This window comes from Spironucleus salmonicida, chromosome 1 (assembly GCF_000497125.1).
Source record: "Spironucleus salmonicida strain ATCC 50377 chromosome 1, whole genome shotgun sequence".
NCBI classification, from domain to species: domain Eukaryota; phylum Fornicata; order Diplomonadida; family Hexamitidae; genus Spironucleus; species Spironucleus salmonicida.
Genome location: NC_090596.1, coordinates 457,546 through 478,713, shown reverse-complemented (window position 1 = coordinate 478,713; position 21,168 = coordinate 457,546). Strand labels below are relative to the sequence as shown.

The 21,168-nt window shown below is 27.7% G+C and overlaps 12 protein-coding genes across 12 annotated transcripts; 7 read left to right on the top strand and 5 right to left on the bottom strand. All coding sequences in view use genetic code 6, as the record gives it.

Annotated features, from left to right (window-relative positions):
- Positions 1–50: 50 nt before the first annotated feature.
- SS50377_20268 (uncharacterized protein) lies at positions 51–5,240 on the top strand (the record flags this gene model as incomplete). The annotated part of the gene is made up of 1 exon (XM_067904213.1): positions 51–5,240. One exon carries the CDS (start codon positions 51–53, stop codon positions 5,238–5,240), a length of 5,190 nt encoding a protein of 1,729 aa, XP_067767695.1.
- A 34-nt stretch (positions 5,241–5,274) lies between these two features.
- On the bottom strand, positions 5,275–8,097 carry SS50377_20267 (Sec31; the record flags this gene model as incomplete). The annotated part of the gene is made up of 1 exon (XM_067904212.1): positions 5,275–8,097. The coding sequence occupies one exon, from the start codon at positions 8,095–8,097 to the stop codon at positions 5,275–5,277; it is 2,823 nt and encodes a 940-aa protein (XP_067767694.1).
- Positions 8,098–8,153: 56 nt separating this feature from the next.
- On the bottom strand, positions 8,154–9,758 carry SS50377_20266 (Tubulin tyrosine ligase; the record flags this gene model as incomplete). Its single annotated transcript, XM_067904211.1, has 1 exon — positions 8,154–9,758. One exon carries the CDS (start codon positions 9,756–9,758, stop codon positions 8,154–8,156), a length of 1,605 nt encoding a protein of 534 aa, XP_067767693.1.
- Positions 9,759–10,058: 300 nt separating this feature from the next.
- On the top strand, positions 10,059–10,529 carry SS50377_20265 (Vesicle transport protein; the record flags this gene model as incomplete). The annotated part of the gene is made up of 1 exon (XM_067904210.1): positions 10,059–10,529. One exon carries the CDS (start codon positions 10,059–10,061, stop codon positions 10,527–10,529), a length of 471 nt encoding a protein of 156 aa, XP_067767692.1.
- A 12-nt stretch (positions 10,530–10,541) lies between these two features.
- SS50377_20264 (uncharacterized protein) lies at positions 10,542–11,081 on the bottom strand (the record flags this gene model as incomplete). Its single annotated transcript, XM_067904209.1, has 1 exon — positions 10,542–11,081. The coding sequence occupies one exon, from the start codon at positions 11,079–11,081 to the stop codon at positions 10,542–10,544; it is 540 nt and encodes a 179-aa protein (XP_067767691.1).
- A 305-nt stretch (positions 11,082–11,386) lies between these two features.
- Positions 11,387–11,944, top strand: SS50377_20263 (uncharacterized protein; the record flags this gene model as incomplete). Its single annotated transcript, XM_067904208.1, has 1 exon — positions 11,387–11,944. The coding sequence occupies one exon, from the start codon at positions 11,387–11,389 to the stop codon at positions 11,942–11,944; it is 558 nt and encodes a 185-aa protein (XP_067767690.1).
- Positions 11,945–12,018: 74 nt separating this feature from the next.
- Positions 12,019–13,641, top strand: SS50377_20262 (uncharacterized protein; the record flags this gene model as incomplete). Its single annotated transcript, XM_067904207.1, has 1 exon — positions 12,019–13,641. One exon carries the CDS (start codon positions 12,019–12,021, stop codon positions 13,639–13,641), a length of 1,623 nt encoding a protein of 540 aa, XP_067767689.1.
- A 26-nt stretch (positions 13,642–13,667) lies between these two features.
- Positions 13,668–14,192, top strand: SS50377_20261 (uncharacterized protein; the record flags this gene model as incomplete). The annotated part of the gene is made up of 1 exon (XM_067904206.1): positions 13,668–14,192. The coding sequence occupies one exon, from the start codon at positions 13,668–13,670 to the stop codon at positions 14,190–14,192; it is 525 nt and encodes a 174-aa protein (XP_067767688.1).
- Positions 14,193–14,235: 43 nt separating this feature from the next.
- On the bottom strand, positions 14,236–14,934 carry SS50377_20260 (uncharacterized protein; the record flags this gene model as incomplete). The annotated part of the gene is made up of 1 exon (XM_067904205.1): positions 14,236–14,934. One exon carries the CDS (start codon positions 14,932–14,934, stop codon positions 14,236–14,238), a length of 699 nt encoding a protein of 232 aa, XP_067767687.1.
- Positions 14,935–15,010: 76 nt separating this feature from the next.
- SS50377_20259 (uncharacterized protein) lies at positions 15,011–17,740 on the top strand (the record flags this gene model as incomplete). The annotated part of the gene is made up of 1 exon (XM_067904204.1): positions 15,011–17,740. The coding sequence occupies one exon, from the start codon at positions 15,011–15,013 to the stop codon at positions 17,738–17,740; it is 2,730 nt and encodes a 909-aa protein (XP_067767686.1).
- A 1,317-nt stretch (positions 17,741–19,057) lies between these two features.
- On the bottom strand, positions 19,058–20,269 carry SS50377_20258 (Kinase, NEK; the record flags this gene model as incomplete). The annotated part of the gene is made up of 1 exon (XM_067904203.1): positions 19,058–20,269. One exon carries the CDS (start codon positions 20,267–20,269, stop codon positions 19,058–19,060), a length of 1,212 nt encoding a protein of 403 aa, XP_067767685.1.
- Positions 20,270–20,329: 60 nt separating this feature from the next.
- Positions 20,330–21,133, top strand: SS50377_20257 (uncharacterized protein; the record flags this gene model as incomplete). The annotated part of the gene is made up of 1 exon (XM_067904202.1): positions 20,330–21,133. The coding sequence occupies one exon, from the start codon at positions 20,330–20,332 to the stop codon at positions 21,131–21,133; it is 804 nt and encodes a 267-aa protein (XP_067767684.1).
- Between the last annotated feature and the right edge of the window lie 35 nt (positions 21,134–21,168).

The following is a 21,168-nucleotide window of genomic DNA, read 5'->3' as shown; positions in this document are numbered from 1 at the left end:
AATACTATATATTGCGATTATTATGTGGTGATATTTTATTTAGTTACAAAATGCCACCAAAAAATATTCCTAAATCTCAACTTTCACACCTTACAAAATTTAAAGTAGATTAAAATATTAATGAACTATTTGTCTAATACGATAAGAATGGATCTAGTATGTTTTCTGAAAGAGCCAGAAATGATGTATGGACCGCCGGATCATAACAAGTTAAAAGTGCTGCTAAGATTTTTACTAGAACGCTTGATGTTACATAATCTGAACCTAAAGATAATAAATTATCATTAATGGAGTTAGATGCGACCTTGAAAAAGATTTTGGATAATTAAGATGAGTTTTTAGAACCCGATTAGGTAGAAAGTTTATAAATGGAGTAAATATAAGAAAAGAATATAGTTAACTAAAATATCTTTGATAATAACGAAAATTTAGATGATATGGAGATTTTTAGCACTGCCTTCGATACCGTTGTTGAAGAGGTACCTAATAATTAAATCAAAGAAATGCTAACAAAGATAAAAAATATTATTTTATAGAAAGCAGTCCGAAAAACATCAATTTAAAATGCATAGTAACATGCAAATTAAATATTAGATCAAAAGCTATAATTAGAAATAAAAAATAATTAAAATTTAAGTAATGAGATATTACTATTACAAGGTAAATATGAGTAATTATAAGGACATTATAAAGCTTCGACAGAGCGGGCAAATTAACTGTAACTGGCATTTATAAAATTATAAAATGAAAATTCGTATTTCAAATAAGAAAAGGATGTATTATAAAAGTAAAATTTGTTAAATGTTAAAGAGCTTAGAGATAAACAGGATGAGAAAATTGAATTCCAGGAGAGATTTAAACGATAATAATTGGTCCTATAAAAAATGAGAAAATAGCTTAATGAGAGTTAACAAGTGCTGATTAACTAAAATCAAATAATAAAACAGTATCGAGATGATAAAGACGATCTTATTGCTGCTTTATCTAAAGAGTAACATACTATTGAAAAATAAGGTTAATAAATAGATAGGATGGGCAAATAGCTAAGGGATACAATTGAAGCTCATTAGATGGAAATAGATAAATTAAATAATAGACTCCTTTCTACAACGGCAAATCTGGAGGGTGTAAAAATGGAAAATGTTGATAATGATTTGTAATATTCTATGTGTATTTAGAATGGTATAGGAGCATTAGTAACTATTTCTGATCCATAATTTGAAAATAAACTTCTATCAGATTTTGGAATAGATAGATAAAGTTTATTTAATCTAAAATTTATATTAACTAATTTAAAAAATGCTGATCTTGGTACATAAATTTAGGATTATTTCCACAATGATTATATTCAACTTTATATTGATACAGTTTCTAAATCAGTATAAGCTAACTTTCAAAATGTTTAAAAGCCATTAGTTATGACAAAATTTATAAATAAATAATCGAAGTCTAATTTAAACAAAACTCCTAGATTACCAAAAATATAGTAATTATCAGTTAAAGAAAAACTTTAATAGGAAAATTTAAAATAATCATAGTAAATTGAAAAGTAATAAGTAAAAAGTCCTAGAAAAGAACTACAGGAGACAAAACCAGACTAAAAATTTATCCAGCTTCCAATAGAAAATTAGATTAATTAGTTTGAAAGTATTAACTAGTTTAAATAAGACCCAAAACCAGTAAGTACCAGAAAAAATAGGTAAAAAATAGCTGATTAGTTAGCCAACATGAACGAAAAAACCTCGCATAAAAAGGTTAAGAATGTTATTACGGCATTAGGTTGTTAATTTTCTTAAGTTATAAAAACTTGTAATATAGACCTCAACCCTAGACCTTTAGATTAAAGTGCTCAGTTGGGTAGTGATATATTAGTTAAACTTCCTAACTAAGCACACGATGTACTTACAATTAATTAAGACTTCCTAAAGATTTTAAACAAAATTATTAAATATCTTCCAGTTAATGATCAATAAGATTTAAGAGAAGACGTAATAAATACAATGTTTAAACATAAGGATCATTTATAAAATAAAAAAGAATTTAAAGAATTCTATAATACTTTTAAATATGAAAATGATAATTTATTAGATTCTGACGAAGATTCAGACAATATAATTATATATGAAGAGTAAAGAGAATAAATTAGAGAGAAACTACTGTTATTCTTAGACTAAGTTAAAAATGACACATCTAAAAAGAATTCATTGGTATTTTCAAATATTACCAACGAAAAGCACTAGCAAATGTTTGGTGATATTGATGGTTAAAGGGCTGAATTTCCTAGTAAGCCTCCATATTTTAGCATAAATTAGCCAGAAGTAAATCATTTTGAATCAAGTTAAAATGCTTAGCAGATAGAAAATGCAAACCATTCCATTCATAATAATATCACTACTACCAATTAAGCTAATATGGAAGATTCTACGAATGTTGGTGTGACGACTGAAAATCTGAGCCAAACTTTTAATGATTCAAAAATTATAACCACCTTGGAGGAATCATTGGAGGATGTTAATAAGGATAGATAAGACTCTCCTCTTGTAAGACACAATACCGATGAGTTTAGGATATCCATGGTTTCAGTAAATGCATAAGTACATATAGACAATGTAGTAGAAAATCAGCCTATGAAAAAGATAGTTAGGACTTCATCTAGGGTTACAAAGTCTCGTATTACATCAACTATTTAAGAAAATTCAGAAAGTCATTAACAGATGATTAATTATCATAATGACTCATATGCATTCCCCACGCATATAAAGAAAAAATCCAAAATGAATGATAAAGATTTTTAGGTTTACTAAAAGTAATATGACTCATATTTATAGAAAGCTAGCTAAGAACGTAAATAAATGTCCGCAGAAGAGCTTTAATAAAAATTTTTAGATGAATTAGATATAATCTCATAACTAGATTAATCGAATGTTGAACTGTTAAAATCATATTTATTAAAAAATAATTAATTTTTTAAGGATTCTTAAGGAATTATTTAGTAGATAGATTGTGAAAAATATTGGTAGAACAAAAAATCGTCATTAGATTTACTAGCAGCTAATAATTAAAAAATAGCGATATAAGAATCCGAGTAACGAAAGTCTAGTAGAGAAAATGTTAAAATTGTAGAATTTATTAATCAACCATCAAGCTTACATGTAGACTCATCATTAGGGCATAAAAGTACAGTGTTAGAAACGGATTTAATTGATTAATTTACATAAACAGACGTAAATGTAAATGATTCAGTTACTGATATGATTATTTTTAAGGATATGAAGTAACTTCTTAAAGATTCATTAGAATAATAAGTGTAAATATCTGAAAGTAATTTAGATAGTTAAACACTATATGTTAACAATTAACTTGGAAATGTGAATATAAGATAATAAATAATAGAATAGTGTGTGCCTTTAGATTAACAAAAAGTATAATAAAATAAAAATCAAGCTATAGCAAATGAAATTGTTTAGTAAAAATTTTTGGATAATTTTAATTAACAATTATCACAAAAAGTTGCATAAGTATCTAAAAAATCTAGCAAAGCCCTCAAACAAGAGACAATTAGTAAAATATCCTACAATGATTCTATCTAGGTTAGTATAGATGATTAGAACTTATTAGATGGGATGTAGATAAGGAAAGTATCTAAAAAATAAATAACATAAGCATTCTTGAAATTACATCCTTATCATGGTGCTTTTGGCTCCCCAAGTTTCAATGATATGTTAGCTCAACCATTTATTGAATAATTTGTGTTATAGCACCCAATAGATAGACTATACTATAAGTATTTACCATTAGAATAGGAAGTAAAAACGAGTTTATTTGCTCCTTGTATTATTTCTTATATTGAGTAATCAGAACTTATCAACGCTTAGCTTTAAGATTGTACTAAACAATTATTCATTAATGAAATAAATATTCATAATTCAAAATAATAATGTTACTTAGACGAGGAAGATAAATTACGATAAGTATAGAGTCTTTTACCAAAAATAGGATAGTCTGTAGGCTTTGTTAGACTGTCAGCGTGTTCCGTACTATCTATAACTCCTAAATTATTTTTGGCATTATAGGACTTATAAAAGATCTAATTTATTAATCTGAAAGATTAACAGTTTATTGTGATTCCAATGTCATAAGTTCAACTTAAAACAGAATTATGGATTAATAAATTAGTTGATTAGATAATTAAAGATAGACTTAATACTTCGATATCTCAGATTTCATAAATTGCGCAATAAAGTGATGTAGTTAATGTTTAAGAAGGTAATTTTGAAGTCGTTCCAGGATAAATATAATCGAAATAAGCCATGTCAATTGGATTATATACATTACATTGGGCATTATAAAAATACGGTGTTAAATCACTTGCATTATCATTGGTATGGAATATGATCGCAAATTTATGCTATTATTAATATCATAATCAAAAAATATATATTTTTGCTAGATTATTTTTTGATGACTTACAAGATGACTATTAAGAAATTTACTTTGATTTAGTTAATAATTTATCATAGGATCCTGTATTGATCGATCAAGTCCCGAAGGTCATATCTTTATTAGTTCCATCTTTCTCTGTATAACGATCATAATCTTTTTATTCATCTCTGATTGCAATATCTTATATCTAAAACAACGACAAATATGTTGATTTTGCATTATTTTCTTCATTGTTACTTTTTGCATATGGTTCGTTTAGAAAATCCTCATTTTAAGCATTAATCTAAATCTTTAGAAATTTTGGCACTTAATTAAAAGAAGCATAATTTAGAGAATTTTTATCTGTTTCTGATATCAAACTTAAGAATTTTACTATATCAGAAGTATTCTTTGCTTTTAGAAAGAAAGAAGTTTTCACCGTTGAGTCATTTATTCATTTGTTTACATAATTTTAACTGTCGAGATTTGCTTAAATCACACCATTTAACTTAGAATAGATAGTGTCTAACGATATTCTACGTATGAATAAATCTTGTGCTTTAGTTTTCTCGAAAATATAGGCATCGCTGTTTAAAATTTAACGTTATATGTCGAATGTTTAACTATAAAAGCTTAAGTCCGCTGTAGAAATAGTGAAAGCGGATATTCTAGTGTACGATATTGCTAGTGCCGTTGATGGTTTCTAGAAAATAATACAGTTGGCAATTTCTAGCTTAGGTGAGAAAGCCCCTGATGCATGTCTAGCAGTTGTAAGCGGAACTGTTAGTGCCCTTAATTAAGTTATGGGCGATATCTGAATGAGTATTTTGTATAATAACTCTAAATATTCCATCACTTGAACGCATTACTCATGAACCTGAAAGCTCCTGCCCACCTACTAATTGACTCCTCGTAATCTCTCGAATGGTCTCTAAGCATGCTCTAAATTACTTTCTAAGCATCTCCACCCTTACCTTGCTCTAGTAGATCGAAATAAGCCCCTAAAACTCCTACAGCTAGGTCGCTCAGCAACGGCTTTAGTTCGTTATCGCTCACCCAAATTGCACAGTCAGCAAGTTTAGTCCAATGTTTATTGAAAGAAAGTGGTTCCTTTTACTAAAATTACAGAGATAGTCTAACAATTTTAGCTGCTAAATCAGATCCGTTGGTATTAATATTATCAAAATTTGTTTGAGGTGTAAAAGCAAGGTCAATAGACTATATAGCAGTTTACTTTTATTCATATTTAGGCGCTGTAGTAGTAGGAATTGATAGCATTTAACCACTTTGCATTCCAGTAATTGATGGTGGTGGAGGTGCATTTAAAGATGGGCCAGTACCAGTCGGCTACTAATAACTAGATTATTAAGGATTGAATACTTATGGAGGCATTAGTTAAGTTTATGTTGGTGCTATCGTCTACTATGGTTAAAAGGTCGATACTTGAGGTTAAAATGTATCTTATTATAGTAAGTCTGTTGCAAAAATAATATTATTTTACTACTACGGTGGATTAAAATTTTAAGCTGGCGGTGGCAACAAAGATTGTGGGAATGAAGAAGATGCAGTTTGTTGAGGAAGTATAGGCGGTGGTATGCGTTGTACAGAATTAGAAAGCTAAGGGAATTAAAGTTAAGAAGATTGTTGTATTTTTTGTTATTCTCCATATTATGGCTAAATAAATTAAAGTGATGGTGCAAATGTAGGTTAAATTTGTTTATCACGCTGCTATTAAACTGGTTTAGAAATATTAACCTATTCTTAGCCTTAAATATTTAGTTTAGTCTTAAGTATACTTGCCAGCCCTGCCTCGTTCTATTACAACAATAAGTCTATAATTTATAAATATTTAGAACTATCAACGATTATTCCATTCTACTGTGATATGATATCAAATTATAAAGATTATGTGAAATTCAACTCTTGTTAGTTTTGAATTAGATTATAAGCAGTTTATCTGTTGTTAATTATAATATTCAAGTCAATTGATTACTATTGTGTTAATAAAGTGTTTTCATTAAGAACTCTCTAGATGAAAGATTACAGTTTCTTATTATCGTATTATTCAATTAAAACTACATACTATTACCAGTTTTAAGTGTCAAACTAATTGACATCCAAGCTATTTGGAGTTTTAACTATATCGACAATGTTAAAAACTTTATTCCACTAGCAATTTTACTCTCTAAAAATATTCTAAATTTCCTAAGTATCAATCTTACAGGAGAGGGCAAGATAAAATGCAGTTGATAATTCGTTATTGTTTGCTAAATAATTAATTGCAGAACGAATATCACCATTATATAAGAAGTCTAAAACTTATTAACAATATTTATGTTCATCTAAATCATTAATTGGTGTTGATGAATTATTAGCTTCATCTTCGTTAAAAAAATCTAGGTCTGATTTTGCATTTTTCACTTTTGCTACTTGCTTAATATCTATTCTTTCTGTTTTAGGAACTGGTAATTTGTAAAGATCTAGTAATTCCTCCTAGTTTTTAGATAAATGGTTAATAAAATATTAAGATAAATCTGGTAAATCTATATTTGAATCTATACAGTCTTAAACAAGTGTTACAATTTCTTACATATCTTTAATATATTTAAATTATTTTAAATTAGGGCAACCTCTAATATATATCACCTGATTACCTTATTCTTCTGTAATGCTATATTAATTAAAATCATACGTTTCAGGTTCATCCTCAGGCAATTCAGTTAAAATAAAAGGGTTATACACAACTGGCTTCAAATCTTTAGCATGTTAGAAAATAAATTTAATAACTATTTCTTAAGGCTTAATAAGTGCACCTATATTGGGATAAAAAAGAGACATTTCTGTAGCACCAGACTACAACTCTCCTAATAACTCTATTTTCTCACCATTTGTAATTTTAAACACAGCTTATGATCCATCAACATATTTAATCGATAAATTATCTTCATAACCCTCTAAAAAATCTACTTTAATAATTTATTTTTAACATTAAATTTAATAAACACAATTAGCATCACCTTTAACTCTCATATCCCATAAAATAATCTAACGCTAAACTGATACGCATACAACACATGTGGCTACTACGGTACTAAACCCAGCCCAAATAATATTCTGGTTTGTTTAGAAATTGCCTATTGCTCCCTTTTTCTTCTAATCCCAAACGATTATATTTCCACCTTAATCACTGGAAACACAAACACGAGGTACTCTTGTATTCCAGGAAATTGACGTAATTTCGGATCTGTGTGGATTTTCACCAGATTTATTCTTAGTTGAATATAGTAATTTGTCACCTTCGAAAAATAGAACTTCTCCCTTCTAGGTACCAATACCAAGTAGCGTTTGAGGATGGGGTTAGGAATATGAAATTGCTGTAATTTCACCATCACAAACTTCAACTTAATGCTAAGTAGATAAGGTAGAATCTGTAAAAAATATTTAGCCATTCTCTGCAGCAAGTGCTACAGAATCATTATCAGACCAGTCTATAAACTTTAGTGAACCAGGAATACTAATTAACTTGACTTTAGATATTTACTCTAATTCTATTTTGAATAACTCTACACTTGACGTTACTACAAAATCCTCATTCATAGTCCCGTGTTCTGCAACAATAAATGTTTCATTATTTGGTGAGAATTTGACGCTCCCATCAATATCAATTTTGAACATGATTTTAGAGGAGTGAATAAATATTTTATAATTATTATACAATAGTATGGATAAGGTCACGGTTTCCAAATCTAGATCGTTTCTATGTCGTCTTTTAAAAACTTTTAGCACAAAACATTTAAATAACGCTAATTTTCAAATAATTGCAAATAATCATCAGCTGCGCTTGGTAACACCATCGTCCATTCGCCAGTTCTTGTATGTTCGTCAGCTATTTGCAATAAGCAATTCCTCTCCAAATCAGTCAAATTACTCCAATCGATGTTTTATATATCTTGAATACTATCAAAACTCAATTTTCGCTCTGATTCTTTTAGTTGAAATTCGCTTTATACAGTTTTAGTCTCAGATTCATAGTATTTTTACTTTTTTCCTTCATTATAAAATAGTGTTGGAACAATAATTTTTCCATTTTAATCCTACCCGATTTCCATTCCTATCAAGTGTAAAAGGTCAGATAGAAGTGGAAATTTGAGCAAAACATCCAATTCGGTTGATGTTCCTGTAGCAGGAGATGAGTTCACTTCAATCAACAACATATGCAAATCATCATCTAAAATCATATCAAAACCATACATCCCGAAATTTCTTCTAGGGTACGAATTTGCCGTTCCAGCTTAATGTGCAAAAGAATATAATCTAGATTCGCAAGAAATGAATGTTTTTTGCACAATTTCGTAGATTTGATTAAGAATTATTGTTTTCACGTCTGCATTTTCAAATTTTTTTGGGAGCAAATCCTTGTTATTTTGAATGAAATCAAGCAAATCTGGAAGCATCCATTTTGAAGGAAAATTCATATCCAAATCAATAATGTCGGAATCTTCTTGATTAGTAATGGGTTTGTTAACGAATTTATCGCTCTTTGAATTAACAGAAAAATTTGTTAAATGCATTGTAGTTTAGTTAAGATTCTCCTCAGTTGCATCTTGATATTTGCTAGTGGCAAATCTGCCGATACCATTTTCATAAACGTAAACTATTAGAGGATCAATTGAGGTTACACAAGCATAAACTCGGAAATCAAATTTGTAACCTTTCAAAATTAATGGATTCCGAAGATATTCTTATACTACCGCTGCAGTTTCTTTATCTGAAACCGATCTTTCACCTGTAGTCAACTCAATTCCATTACCTCGAGCTCCCATTGCCGGTTTGTAAATAAAAAATTATTTAGGATTCTAAATAAAGAATTCATGCATCTCTTCTGCTTGTTATGGTAAAACGAAAGTTTTTGGTATAATGTCATACTAATCTGGAAATCTTATTTTTGATGCATGAATATACGTAGCTAATGTATCCTTTCGACCCATTGAATTTGATCCTGGAATTTAATTACAGTATTATCCTGGTGCTAGTGTAGAATAAAATTAGACTCCTTTTGGGGATCCCCAACATACGTGCCAGTCGCTAGATTCCTTTGGTGCGGAAATAAATCCGGCATCTGCAAACGTACGACGCACCACGCGTGTAGTCGGTCCTGAGTACCAAACTAATAATTTTTATTTTTTCTCTTAACAATCTTCAGGTTCATAACCGTCATCTGTAAGTAGTGATTTAAAAGAAACAATCTATGTATTTTTAGCAGACTTATGTAATATAATGTTATTTACAGTATCTTAGTGTAAAGATTTCCTGCGTTAAATTTCATCGAGCTTCATTAAAATATAAATAGATTATATAAAAAGTTATCATATATAATAGTTATTACTATAAAAGTGGGTTACTGATGTACATTTTCAATTTTTTTATTATTTATATACTCATCTATTTATGCGTCCTATATACTATTATTTACATCTTAATAATGTAGTTGAATGATAATTTACATATTTTACAAAGAGTACTGATTTAACAAAATTATAATTGTATAAATATATAATATTAGTACTACTAATGCCGTAAAAATAAATCACTCGTAATTAATTATTTTTATATTAAAATAGATATTAATTTTGAAAATGATTGATGCTGAGATGGGTGTTGGGTTATTAGATAAGATTCCTAATGAATCAATATGTAAATGTATGCCTGGCTGGGCTAGATATTTATGCTTTGTTGGTTTTCTCATTCTCGGATTTATGTTTTGCTCGATATCAATTAAATATTCCTCTTCAAATCCGATAGCATTTTATATATTATGGGCAACTGGTGTACCATTAGCATGGTCATGTTCAATGTTTGTTTCCACTTTTAAGAAGCAATTAGAGAGAATGAAAATTATAGATAATATGATCTCAATGATCGTCATCCTTATTTGTTATGTATTAGTTATAATTTTGGAAATCTTTGTTAAAAGTATGTGGGCTAACCTAATTCCATTTATAATATGCTTTTGTGCCCTTATTTGGTACAGTTTAAGTCTCATTCCAGGCTTTTAGAAATGCTGTAAGAATTGCATAACCTCATGTTTTTCCGGTATGAAGAAATGATACTTGCTTATTTCACTTCTTGCCTTAATCTAACTCTTCTGCAAGCGCTCTTATAATTTATAAATCTTATTTGGCTTCTGCCTCTGGTAACTTAAAATTATATGATCCTCTAAATGATTTTCTTTCCTTTTTCTTATTAGGAATCTTCAAATCATTAAATAAGTTCATTTCGTTCGAACTTACACCACATTTAGACTACATTCTATCAATAACATCTTTTGTATCCTTTTTCTTCTTTCTCAGATCACTAAAAAGCTTCTCCTTAATATCCTCTCTTCCTTATGCGTAATCTAATTCAATTTAATTTTTAGTAAATTCTAACGCTTACTATGCATGCTCAATAGAGAGTTAATATCTGACATCAATATTTGCATAATGCTTTAATCGTGCTACATCTAGTATTTCAAGCAAATCTTTTAATTATGGATGCTACTGAGATTTCAATAATTCTGCATCTTTTGCTATTTATGCAATTTACTATTTAATAGCAGTTTCATGTTAAGCAAAAGTGTTATCGCTTTCGACTTTTACCTTAGGGTGTATTTCAGTCATTTTAGCAAAATAAATAAATTTATATTAAATATAATATATTATTATATTATTATCATACTTAATATTTCCTACAACTTTCTTCTAACGAATAATATTATTCTAGCTTATATTTTATAAAAATATCAGTGATATTTTCATTATTTTGTATTGGTGACGTATATATAGCAGAATTTTGGATAACTTATTTTAAGAATATATATCATAATTCTATACCTACCAAATATAATCAATGTTTAACTTTATTTCACTACTCAAAATTTCCTCTTCACTATATAAGTATTGTATCGATTCTACGAACCTAGTAAATGTAAGTCTCCATTCGCGAGGAATTATACAAAATAGAATCTAACTATACACTGATGTCTTAACTAAGGCTTAAACTCATATAATCATAATAAGAGTTATTACTATTACTTTCAACCGTGTCTCCTCATATAAATCTATCAGAAATAAAGCAGATTATTAAAAACTAGACATTTCAATTTAATTAGTATAGTAAATAAATAATATTTTCAAGAAACCAAATCTATAACGCATATCTCAAGAAACCTTCTACAAACTAAACTAAAAATGCTCTGGTCATAGAGCTTCTTAAGATTAGTGAGTTATGTAAGGAACTATAAGATAGTTTATCTAATAATTATTCGAATCTAAAGATGCTCGTTGATGTAGCATGTTAGAAAGATATTAATCGAATTTAACTTAGTATTGAAGCATGTTATATCGATAATATTTCCTAGATATAAGAAAAAGATTATTATGACTTTATCATTATTTTAGAATAAATAGAAACCATTGAAATAACTAATAACAAACGTCTATTGATATCCAGCGACGATTTAATTTAAACTAGCCAACAATGAAGTATTAATAATTTTTTAATTAAAATATTTTATTATTATTATATATTTTATATAATTAGATAATTAATATAAAAATGTTATCTCAAAATCTAGTCTTAGAATAAATACATAATGCTGATGAAACACACACAATTGATTTTTCAAATTTAAATATTACACTTCTTAATAATCTATCTCCATTATCATCTCGAAAACTTATGATAACTAATCTTTTACTCAACAACAACAAACTTATTCAGCTTAATAACCTAACACCAATTTTATAACTATAATTAATAGATGTATCATTTAATAATTTAACCAATATTGTCTGCCTACTTCCATTTCCCAAGCTACGTGTTTTTGCAGCTAAAAATAATCAGATTAAATAAGTAACAAGTTAGTTTCCTAGCTCAATAGAAGTTATTGATTTAGAAAATAACCTTATTAATGATAAAGAAGATATCCAATCAGTGTATGACAGTGCTGCCTAAGTAATAGAAGTTAAGGGTAATCCTTTTATTATCTCTACTATATAAAATTAGGTAAAAATACAACCACATGGTTACGAACATAAACCTGATTTTAAGTAGACTGCTCTCATTGCATCTCCTCAGAATACATAAGAAGTTATTTTATCCTCAAAAAAAAGATCATCAAATACTATAATGTAAGCTCAAAATTTAAGTAACCGTCCACTTAGCAATGAATCCTCACATAAAGCATATGAGGATTTAATTAAAATTTATGAAGAACAACTTAACTCGAAATTTTCGGTTGGTTTCCCAAATCCATAATAAATCCATAATTTTGGACTTATTAAACGATCGCTGTTTTAAGCAATTTATGACAAAAATATGCTATAGAAATCATAAACTTAATATTAAAAAGACGATTCAGAGTTGCATAAGCAAATTATTTTGCTTTAATAAAAACTTTAAATTAAAGAGACGGAAGTCTCTAATTTAACATAGGTAATTAATGAACAAGATGAGGAAATTAAAGAGTTAAAAGGGGAACAGATCTCTGCATATTAATTAAATTAGAATTTAATAAACGCTTTAAGCGAATGTAAATTAGAACTTAATTTATTTGGCAAGGATCAATCAGATTTCACATAGGAAATTGATGAATCTATTGAATTTTTAAACTTAAAATTGATGAAAATATAGAAAAAAATTAAAGAAATAAATTAGGTGTATCGACCTAAGATGGCTAGTAAAGACTAAAGTATTTAGACAGATGAACAAATCGAAATTTTGAAAAATATTGGAGGATAAACTGATGATATTTTTGTTGCTAATATTGGTTCTTAGTGCGAAGTCTAAGTTACCAATCGAGCATCCTCACCAAGTATCATATTTAATTTAGTGCCAGGGTAACCCTAAGAATAAAAACATCTAAAATTCAGCGAGAAGTCTATCGTTTTTGCACAGCGCACCCCAGAACTGCTAATTAAAAAATCTGTTCCACCACCAAGTTTACAATTAAGCTCTTTGGAAGTATAAAATGATAGCATTTACAAAAGTTTTATGAACGATTAAAATACAGATTTGGTAGATTCAGTTATGCAAATCGCTAGAAAATACTAAAAACTTGAAGTTGGTAAACCCTAGTAAATAGAAGTTGAGCAGAATTTTGAGAGAATTCAACCTATTTAATTCTTTGGTGTTCGGCCTAGTAGTTATATTTAGCAGTAATTAGATGAAGTAATATGAATTTATATTATAATGTATATTAAAAAATGAACGTTGAAACAGTGAGTGTTAATAAATATGTTAAAATTTACAATATCACTTTGAATCATTCTCCGTTCGTATATACATTAAAATTTTAGAATAATGGTGTTTACCAAATTCATATAGAAACGTTTGATATAATTTAACAGTTAACTACTAAACTTCCTGTTATTTATGAAGTTTAATTATTAGAACATCCTTAGTTTTTAACGCAATATACTGACCACCATGAAATAACTCTTGAAAAGACAATCCTTTAAGCTAGAATTTATTGTCTGCAGACTTTTCCGCTGGGCGAATTTTCTTTAAACGAAATTATTTTCTCTGAGTTCCCAACTTAGTAAAAATGTTCATTTCAAGATGTTTTTCGCTAATAGTTGTCTTCAGAACCTGGTCTTTTAATAGCAAAAAAATTGAGTAAAATATCACGAGATATGCAAGGTTTACGGCTGATGTTAAAAAGTGTAAAAGATGAAGGGTTTTAGTTTGAATAAGATTCACAACTATCTATATAAAGTAATATACAGTGAACTATAAGATAATATTCATAATTTATAATAGTAATAAAAGTGATCACATAGTATCTTCATAATTAGGCTATGTAGCTTCATTAATGTCTGGATATACTTCTACAAAGTGATTAAAATCACCCAACTTGATAAGCTCAATAGCCTATGGAGCCTGTGTTTTCAACTATTATATCTCCATTGTTCTAGAAATAGGTATTTTAACTTGATGGCCAAACAATATTTTCTTGATAATTTTGTTAATAACAAAACCTAAAGTAAAGTTTAAAAACATGCGACCGACCTCGTTGTTCTCATAAGTTCCCTTCATCCCAATATGAATAAGCTAATCAACAGGTGAGCTAACTTTAAATGGCAAAACTAATATGACGTCTGAGCGATCTTTCATAACGACTTTCATAAGCTGCATAGACCCAAAGCCAACAATCATATTAAAAGGGTCCATTTGTTTTTAACCTAAGGCAGGATTGTTTTATATTTCTTATAAAGAATGACCATTGCATACAATCTTCTCTTCCTGAAGCCTAATATATGCTCTTAATATAGATACCTCTTTATCATTAGTTGAATTTTCCATCTACAATTTTGCCTTAGCTAAGCGATCATGATTCACTTACAAATGTTTAACTTTATTTTTATTATATAGTGATTATAGCAATATAATACCTAATTTTACAGATATAAATAAAGCAAACGCAGTACGTATTTCTTCAGTGGGCCAAAGCGTTTAAATCATAGACGACATCTTGTGAAATGGAATACTAGAGGTTGATTATTTTAATATATAAGAATATAAATATTCTTTCCTTTTCACTTCTTGTATGAATCTTAGATAATAATTTATTGAAGACTTAGAGGATTTTGACGAAGATGACTGCAGAACTCTACCTGAATAGAACAAGAAATAGTTATTAACTATTGTCAAAAACATTAAATCAGGTCTTCCAATTCAAAGTTTTTAAAAATAAAAAATTGGTTCATTTGGAGATGATATCATTTAAGCTGTTTTAGTATTAAATTATAATGACTTAGATGAGACACTTGAGTTATTAAAAAGTTGTTGCTTTTGCTAAGATAAATTCCATAAACATTTAATCAAAGCAACAAAAGATACAATTGATAAAATGTCAATATCAATTTAAGAATGTTCTTAATTAAATTTAACTACTCGTCTATAACTTTTTAAATTTATTATAGGCTTATCTGAAGTTGGGATCGATTCAAAACTTAATTTATTAAAATTGGCATTTTAACATTTCGTTAAAAATATAAATGACGTGTCTAAAAAGATTGAAACTTTGAACGAGATAACCTCTGAAAGCTTATAATTTATTGATTTGACTCAATTCTTTATAACTTCAGGAGATATCATAATATTACTTTTTAATCAACACCTATAAGGTCTTTTAAGCAATCTTAACGAGGACAAACTTTTTAATATAATCAACGGTAAAATTAGTATTAATCCTATAAACGATACTTAAATTGCTCATTTGAAAGATTATTCAACCACATTCAATTATGTTTTTAATACATTTAAATAGTTATCAACCGTTTTTGACAAATAATAATAACTTGCACAACGGGAAAAAAATCCAACTAAGAAAAATACATTACTAAACTTAGTTAAGTTTGGCGGCTCATTCCTTCCTGTTGTCAACGATTTTTTAGAAAAATCATATTATGATAAAGCTATTAATTTCCATATGATTTTAAGTCCAAATGAAGAGATTGCGTTAGGTAATAAGTATTTTGGTATGAATCCATTATCAGTACTTAAATTAAATGTTGATGCTAATTTTTCATGCCATCATGAGTTGTAATCATCAAATGCCAGTAAGGCTGAACTTAGTTTTGAAATCCCAGATAATGTTTTTCATCATATTCGAACTAATGTTTCTCCTGCTGGAAGAGATTTAGAATTTATTTAGTCTAGAACAGACTTATAATATTATTTTTACGATTTATTTATTTAAGCATCTTCTTTAGATGATATTGAAACATTAGTAGATTACACGCACTAGTAGTTAAAGAATTAATAAAAAGATATAGATTATGTTTTTACATTATTAGTTAATTAATTAGTTGTGAGAGAAGCAAATCCATAACATGTTGCACATTTAATGATTATACTATATTTTAATAATATTGAAGTATATTATCAATAAAGTAATATTTCTGTTGAAAAATTTAGATCAATAGACGAGAATTAGTTACTTTCTGATTAAATGCTTGGCAGTATAGAAAAGTCTAGAAGTAATGCTTCATATAAATGTATTATTGTTTCGAAATTATTTGAGGTAAGAATCATATCAAGTGTTCAGTTAGGTAAAGTAATATGCTCAATCCTAAATAAGATGAAAAAAGAGAAATCTTTTGACTTTGCCACTTTTAACGGGAAAGATAACTATTATAATAAACTCGATCTATTGTACTAACTTATTTTCATAAATATCTAATATTTTAGTCTAATTGATTATAATGGTATTTAGCAAATTAACACTAATTTTTTTGAACCAGCAATAGTTAATATTAAAAATCATTTTGTTTAGAAAAGAACCCATTAATTAGAATATATTAATAGAAGAATCAAAGAGATCTAGACTTATTTCCTTCTTAACGCTGAATAAACATAGGAATAAGTAGTTTTAAAGGATGCTGAAATATTAGCAGAAGAGTAGCTTAAGTTTGAATTGCAATATATGAAGAAGAAGAAAATCAACAAACGATATAATAAAAAATAAGAATTCGTAGAGCCAATTATTAAGAAAACTCGTTTCTAGGTTAAATATGAAGACTTTAATCAAATTATGGCCTAGTTAATTGTTCTTCCTAGCGACATCTCTGACGAAACTTTTGAATAAGAAACATTAAAGTTCTTCAATGCCTATTATGCGCTTGTAAAAGCTTCCTATGAGGACTCCAATGAGATTCAGCATACTACTAATGGATATACTCCATCAAAACGTTCCGAATTTATTACTTTACATGCGCCTGACTTCTTCATAACTATACAAAAATACACCAATTTTGGTTCGTTAACATTTATCTCTCGTTTATACTATACTATTTATAGCTAACAGTTAGATATGAAATAGGTTATAAAAACTTATATAGCAGATATTCAGCAGTGTAAAATCTTAAATAAAGTAACTATACTGACCGCATTAGCATTATTTAAAGTTAAACTCATTGATTTGAATTATGAAAATTTCGCAATTAATGTAGCAAAATTCGGTTTTAGTTTTATAAAGAGGAATGATATATTATGTCCTAAAGATAAATAAAACTCTAAGTTTACAATTTTTGCGATCAATAGTATTTGTGATAAAACTGATATGAGAATAGGAAATTTAACACGTTTTTTATGTGGTAATTAAGTAGATGATTAAATGATAGAAATTAATAACGATCTTTAAATTTTAGGGTATGCGTGTTAGTGTACAGGAATTGAAGCAGAATATGTTGAAAAAGTTGATAATTAATGGAAATTTTAAGCTTAAGAATACGAAGATTTTGCATTTTTGAATTAATTTGGCGGATTAGACTGACGGAAATATTTATCTATGGTATAATTTATTAATTGCTGTTATATATACTAAATATGTAGTTTCATGGAAAGGGACATAACACTAGTGATATAAGATTATAACTATTAAAGATTTTATCTGAGAGTTATTTCTAAACCAGATAGTATGAAATAAATATACGATAATACTACCTTATACGGGTTTAATATCTTTAGTTCACCAGTAATATTAAGGAATTATATAAATATACATTTTAATAGCTTATTATTCTACATTTATTCCATAAGCAGTATAATTCCATGCGTTAAGTTACTATTATACTAAACTGGATAAAATAGATCCAAAATAGTATATTAATTCAAATAATTAGGAATAGTTTTTTTTAGAATATATCTAGTTGATAATCAAACTATTCCAGAAAAATTATATCACAAGTTAAACTACTTATTATGTTATTATTATTTATCATTGAATTTAAATCTGTATATTTTATCACTAACTAAGATATGCAATAAGCTATACCATTATTACTCAAGAGTAATATATATTATTAAATATTTTTCTTACACTCATATTTTAATAAAAATCTTACATACATTATCTTTAATAATAACTCAGTTATGTAATAAGAAGGTATTAAATAATACATTCTTTATAAGCATTTGATAGCTAAATTAAACTTATTCGCGAATAAAATATTTCTAATGAGGAATGATAAAATATTAATATTTTATTAAGTAAATACAATTCAGAAACAAGCATTAATCTTAATATATTATATATTTTTCAATAACTTAAATTTAAATTTATATAATGTCTGTACTACATAGAACTTTCTTAAAAAGAAATGTTGCCGGGAAAAACCCAGCAAAAGTAGTAAAAAAGATCCTATTCTTGTTTTGTTTGTGCATTTCTATTATATTTTCATATATAGTGTACATAATATTGTTAACAACATAATTCTCGTTTAAAATTACTCCAAATATCCTATAGTTATCTGGAAATTAAAATATTGAAATATCATCTTTCTTTATTTAAAAGAAAAAATTCACTATAGATTTTGGAGGACTAGTAAATGGTCGATATGCTGCAAAAATATCTATCGTTAATACAGTTCCGGTTTTAGACTATATATCATTAATTTAAAATGACACATAGTTATTTATTACCTTGCATTAAGGTGGAGGAAACGAGTTTACAGTTTTATAAAATGTATTAATTTGTGTGTTTTTAGGGATTTCATTTTTGATTTTTCTAAATGGAATATCAGCGTTTTGGATAGAATAGAATATAATATATTAAAATTTACGATGTTATGAAGAATGAAATAAATTATTTTCAGTTAATTGTGTTTATTACTACTAGTTATCGCACAATTTTGAGTAAAAATTCTACATTCTAATGATTTGTCATTTCAAAAAATAAAGTTTCAAAAAACGTTTATACAGATAAATAAGTACCATATGGGTCATAGTTCCAATCCAATTTCGGCAAAACTAGTTTATTAACATCAACTTGGACCAAATTACATATTTCTTTTAATTCAACTTATTTCATGACAAATAAATAAGATAGTATCATATTATACGCAATATCTTCATTACTAACTTGTTTAATCAAGGTGGATAATAATTTTTATACTATTGGATTATTTTTCTCTGATTCCTTTAACTGTTTCAATTATTATATTATTTAATTTTCATTCGTTGTAACTACAGTTTCTTTAAATGATTCTTTTGGTTTTTCTTACTCAAGATCTATTGTTAATGGAATAGAATATTCTGTAAATATTTCATTTAATAATTGTCCGGCTTAATGTGTTGTGATTCTACTTTCAGGGTTATGCATAATCATTCTATGAACTAAGTCTACAATTCTCAAATCAGTAATATATTTCATTTATTAGTATTCAACTTTTTCAACAGCTTACATTATTTTTGGTAATCCCCCAGTAAATGGGAAGCGCTTTTCTACCATATGATAAAGGGCACATCCTATGGCCCAAACATCACTAGCGAAAGAATAAGGTAAATTATCAAATATTTCGGGGCTCATGTGTTATGGTGTTCCTATAAATGTTTTAGCAAGTGATGCATTTAGATCTTTAGAAACACCAAAATCTCCAACAACTAAGTTAAAATTTTCATCCAAAAATAGATTTTCCAATTTTATATCTCGATGTAACATATTTTTACTATGTATATAATTAATAGCAGATATAAGCTAAGCGGCCCATTTTATATACATTTTATCTAGATTTTGCTTATGTTATATTTATGATAATACTGTACCATTTTCATAAAACTTCATAACAATACAGACTTCATTATGTTCTACGAATACATCATATGCTTTAACAATATTAGGATGATCGAAAGATAATAAATACTCGGCTTCTTTAAAGTTTGATATTTTATCAATTGATGATTTTTTAATTACTTGTTATTATTAATTTATTAGATTTTCAACTAAGAATACTTCACCATATGATCCTGCCCCAATTTTTTTAATAACTTTATATGTATTTTTAAGAATTTACTAATCTTACATTAATTTAATTTAATAACCAATATATATAAATAAATTATTACTTACACTTTAAAATTCCGCATGAACCCATTCACCTAAGATCCAATTACACATCCTACAATCACATGGGCAGAAAGCTTTTAAACAACTGTTTAACCGTTTCGTATCCGACCATAACCAACAGATAATAATTCAATATTAATTTTAGGAATGAATGGGATTGTTTAAGAATACTCCCTTGCAACTGAAACTACAATCCCTTTCATATCAACTGGAGGATAACCTACAGATATAACTGTCGTAGATCGTTAATAGACAATCATCACTGACGTTTCATGGAATAATGTTCTAGTTGTAAGAGATGCTACTGTTAATGGACTAATGGAATAGGATTCTGGAATACATTTTCCATTAGCAATTGTAAACCTTAACGGGTATGTATATTTCTCTGATCAGACTGGTCTTTACTCTTTTTCATCAGAAGGTTTGCTACAAAAAGTCGCTGATTAACCTGGTATCACATCACTTTGTGTTGCTCATTAATCTGTCTTAATGGCAGTTAACGGAGAAAATGTTATCAAATGCCTTCGTCCTGGTTATGAGCCAACTCTATATTGTAGTGGATTTTATGGAAGTTTCAGACTTGTTGATATGTGCACTGGTCCATAAGATTCATTATTTGTAGTTACTGAATCGGTATGTAAAGCTGAAGATGGCGATAGTAACATTGGTTTCTTATATGTTATGAGTTCATTTGGTGTTCCAACGGCATGCGTAGGTTTACCAGGTATTCCTCAAAGTATTTGCTATGTGGATGACTAGATCCTCTTGGCTATTGCAGACTCAAAGACAGTATTTACATTACCTATTTCAGCATTTTTGTGATCATTCTTTAATATACGGTATAATACTATTATTTA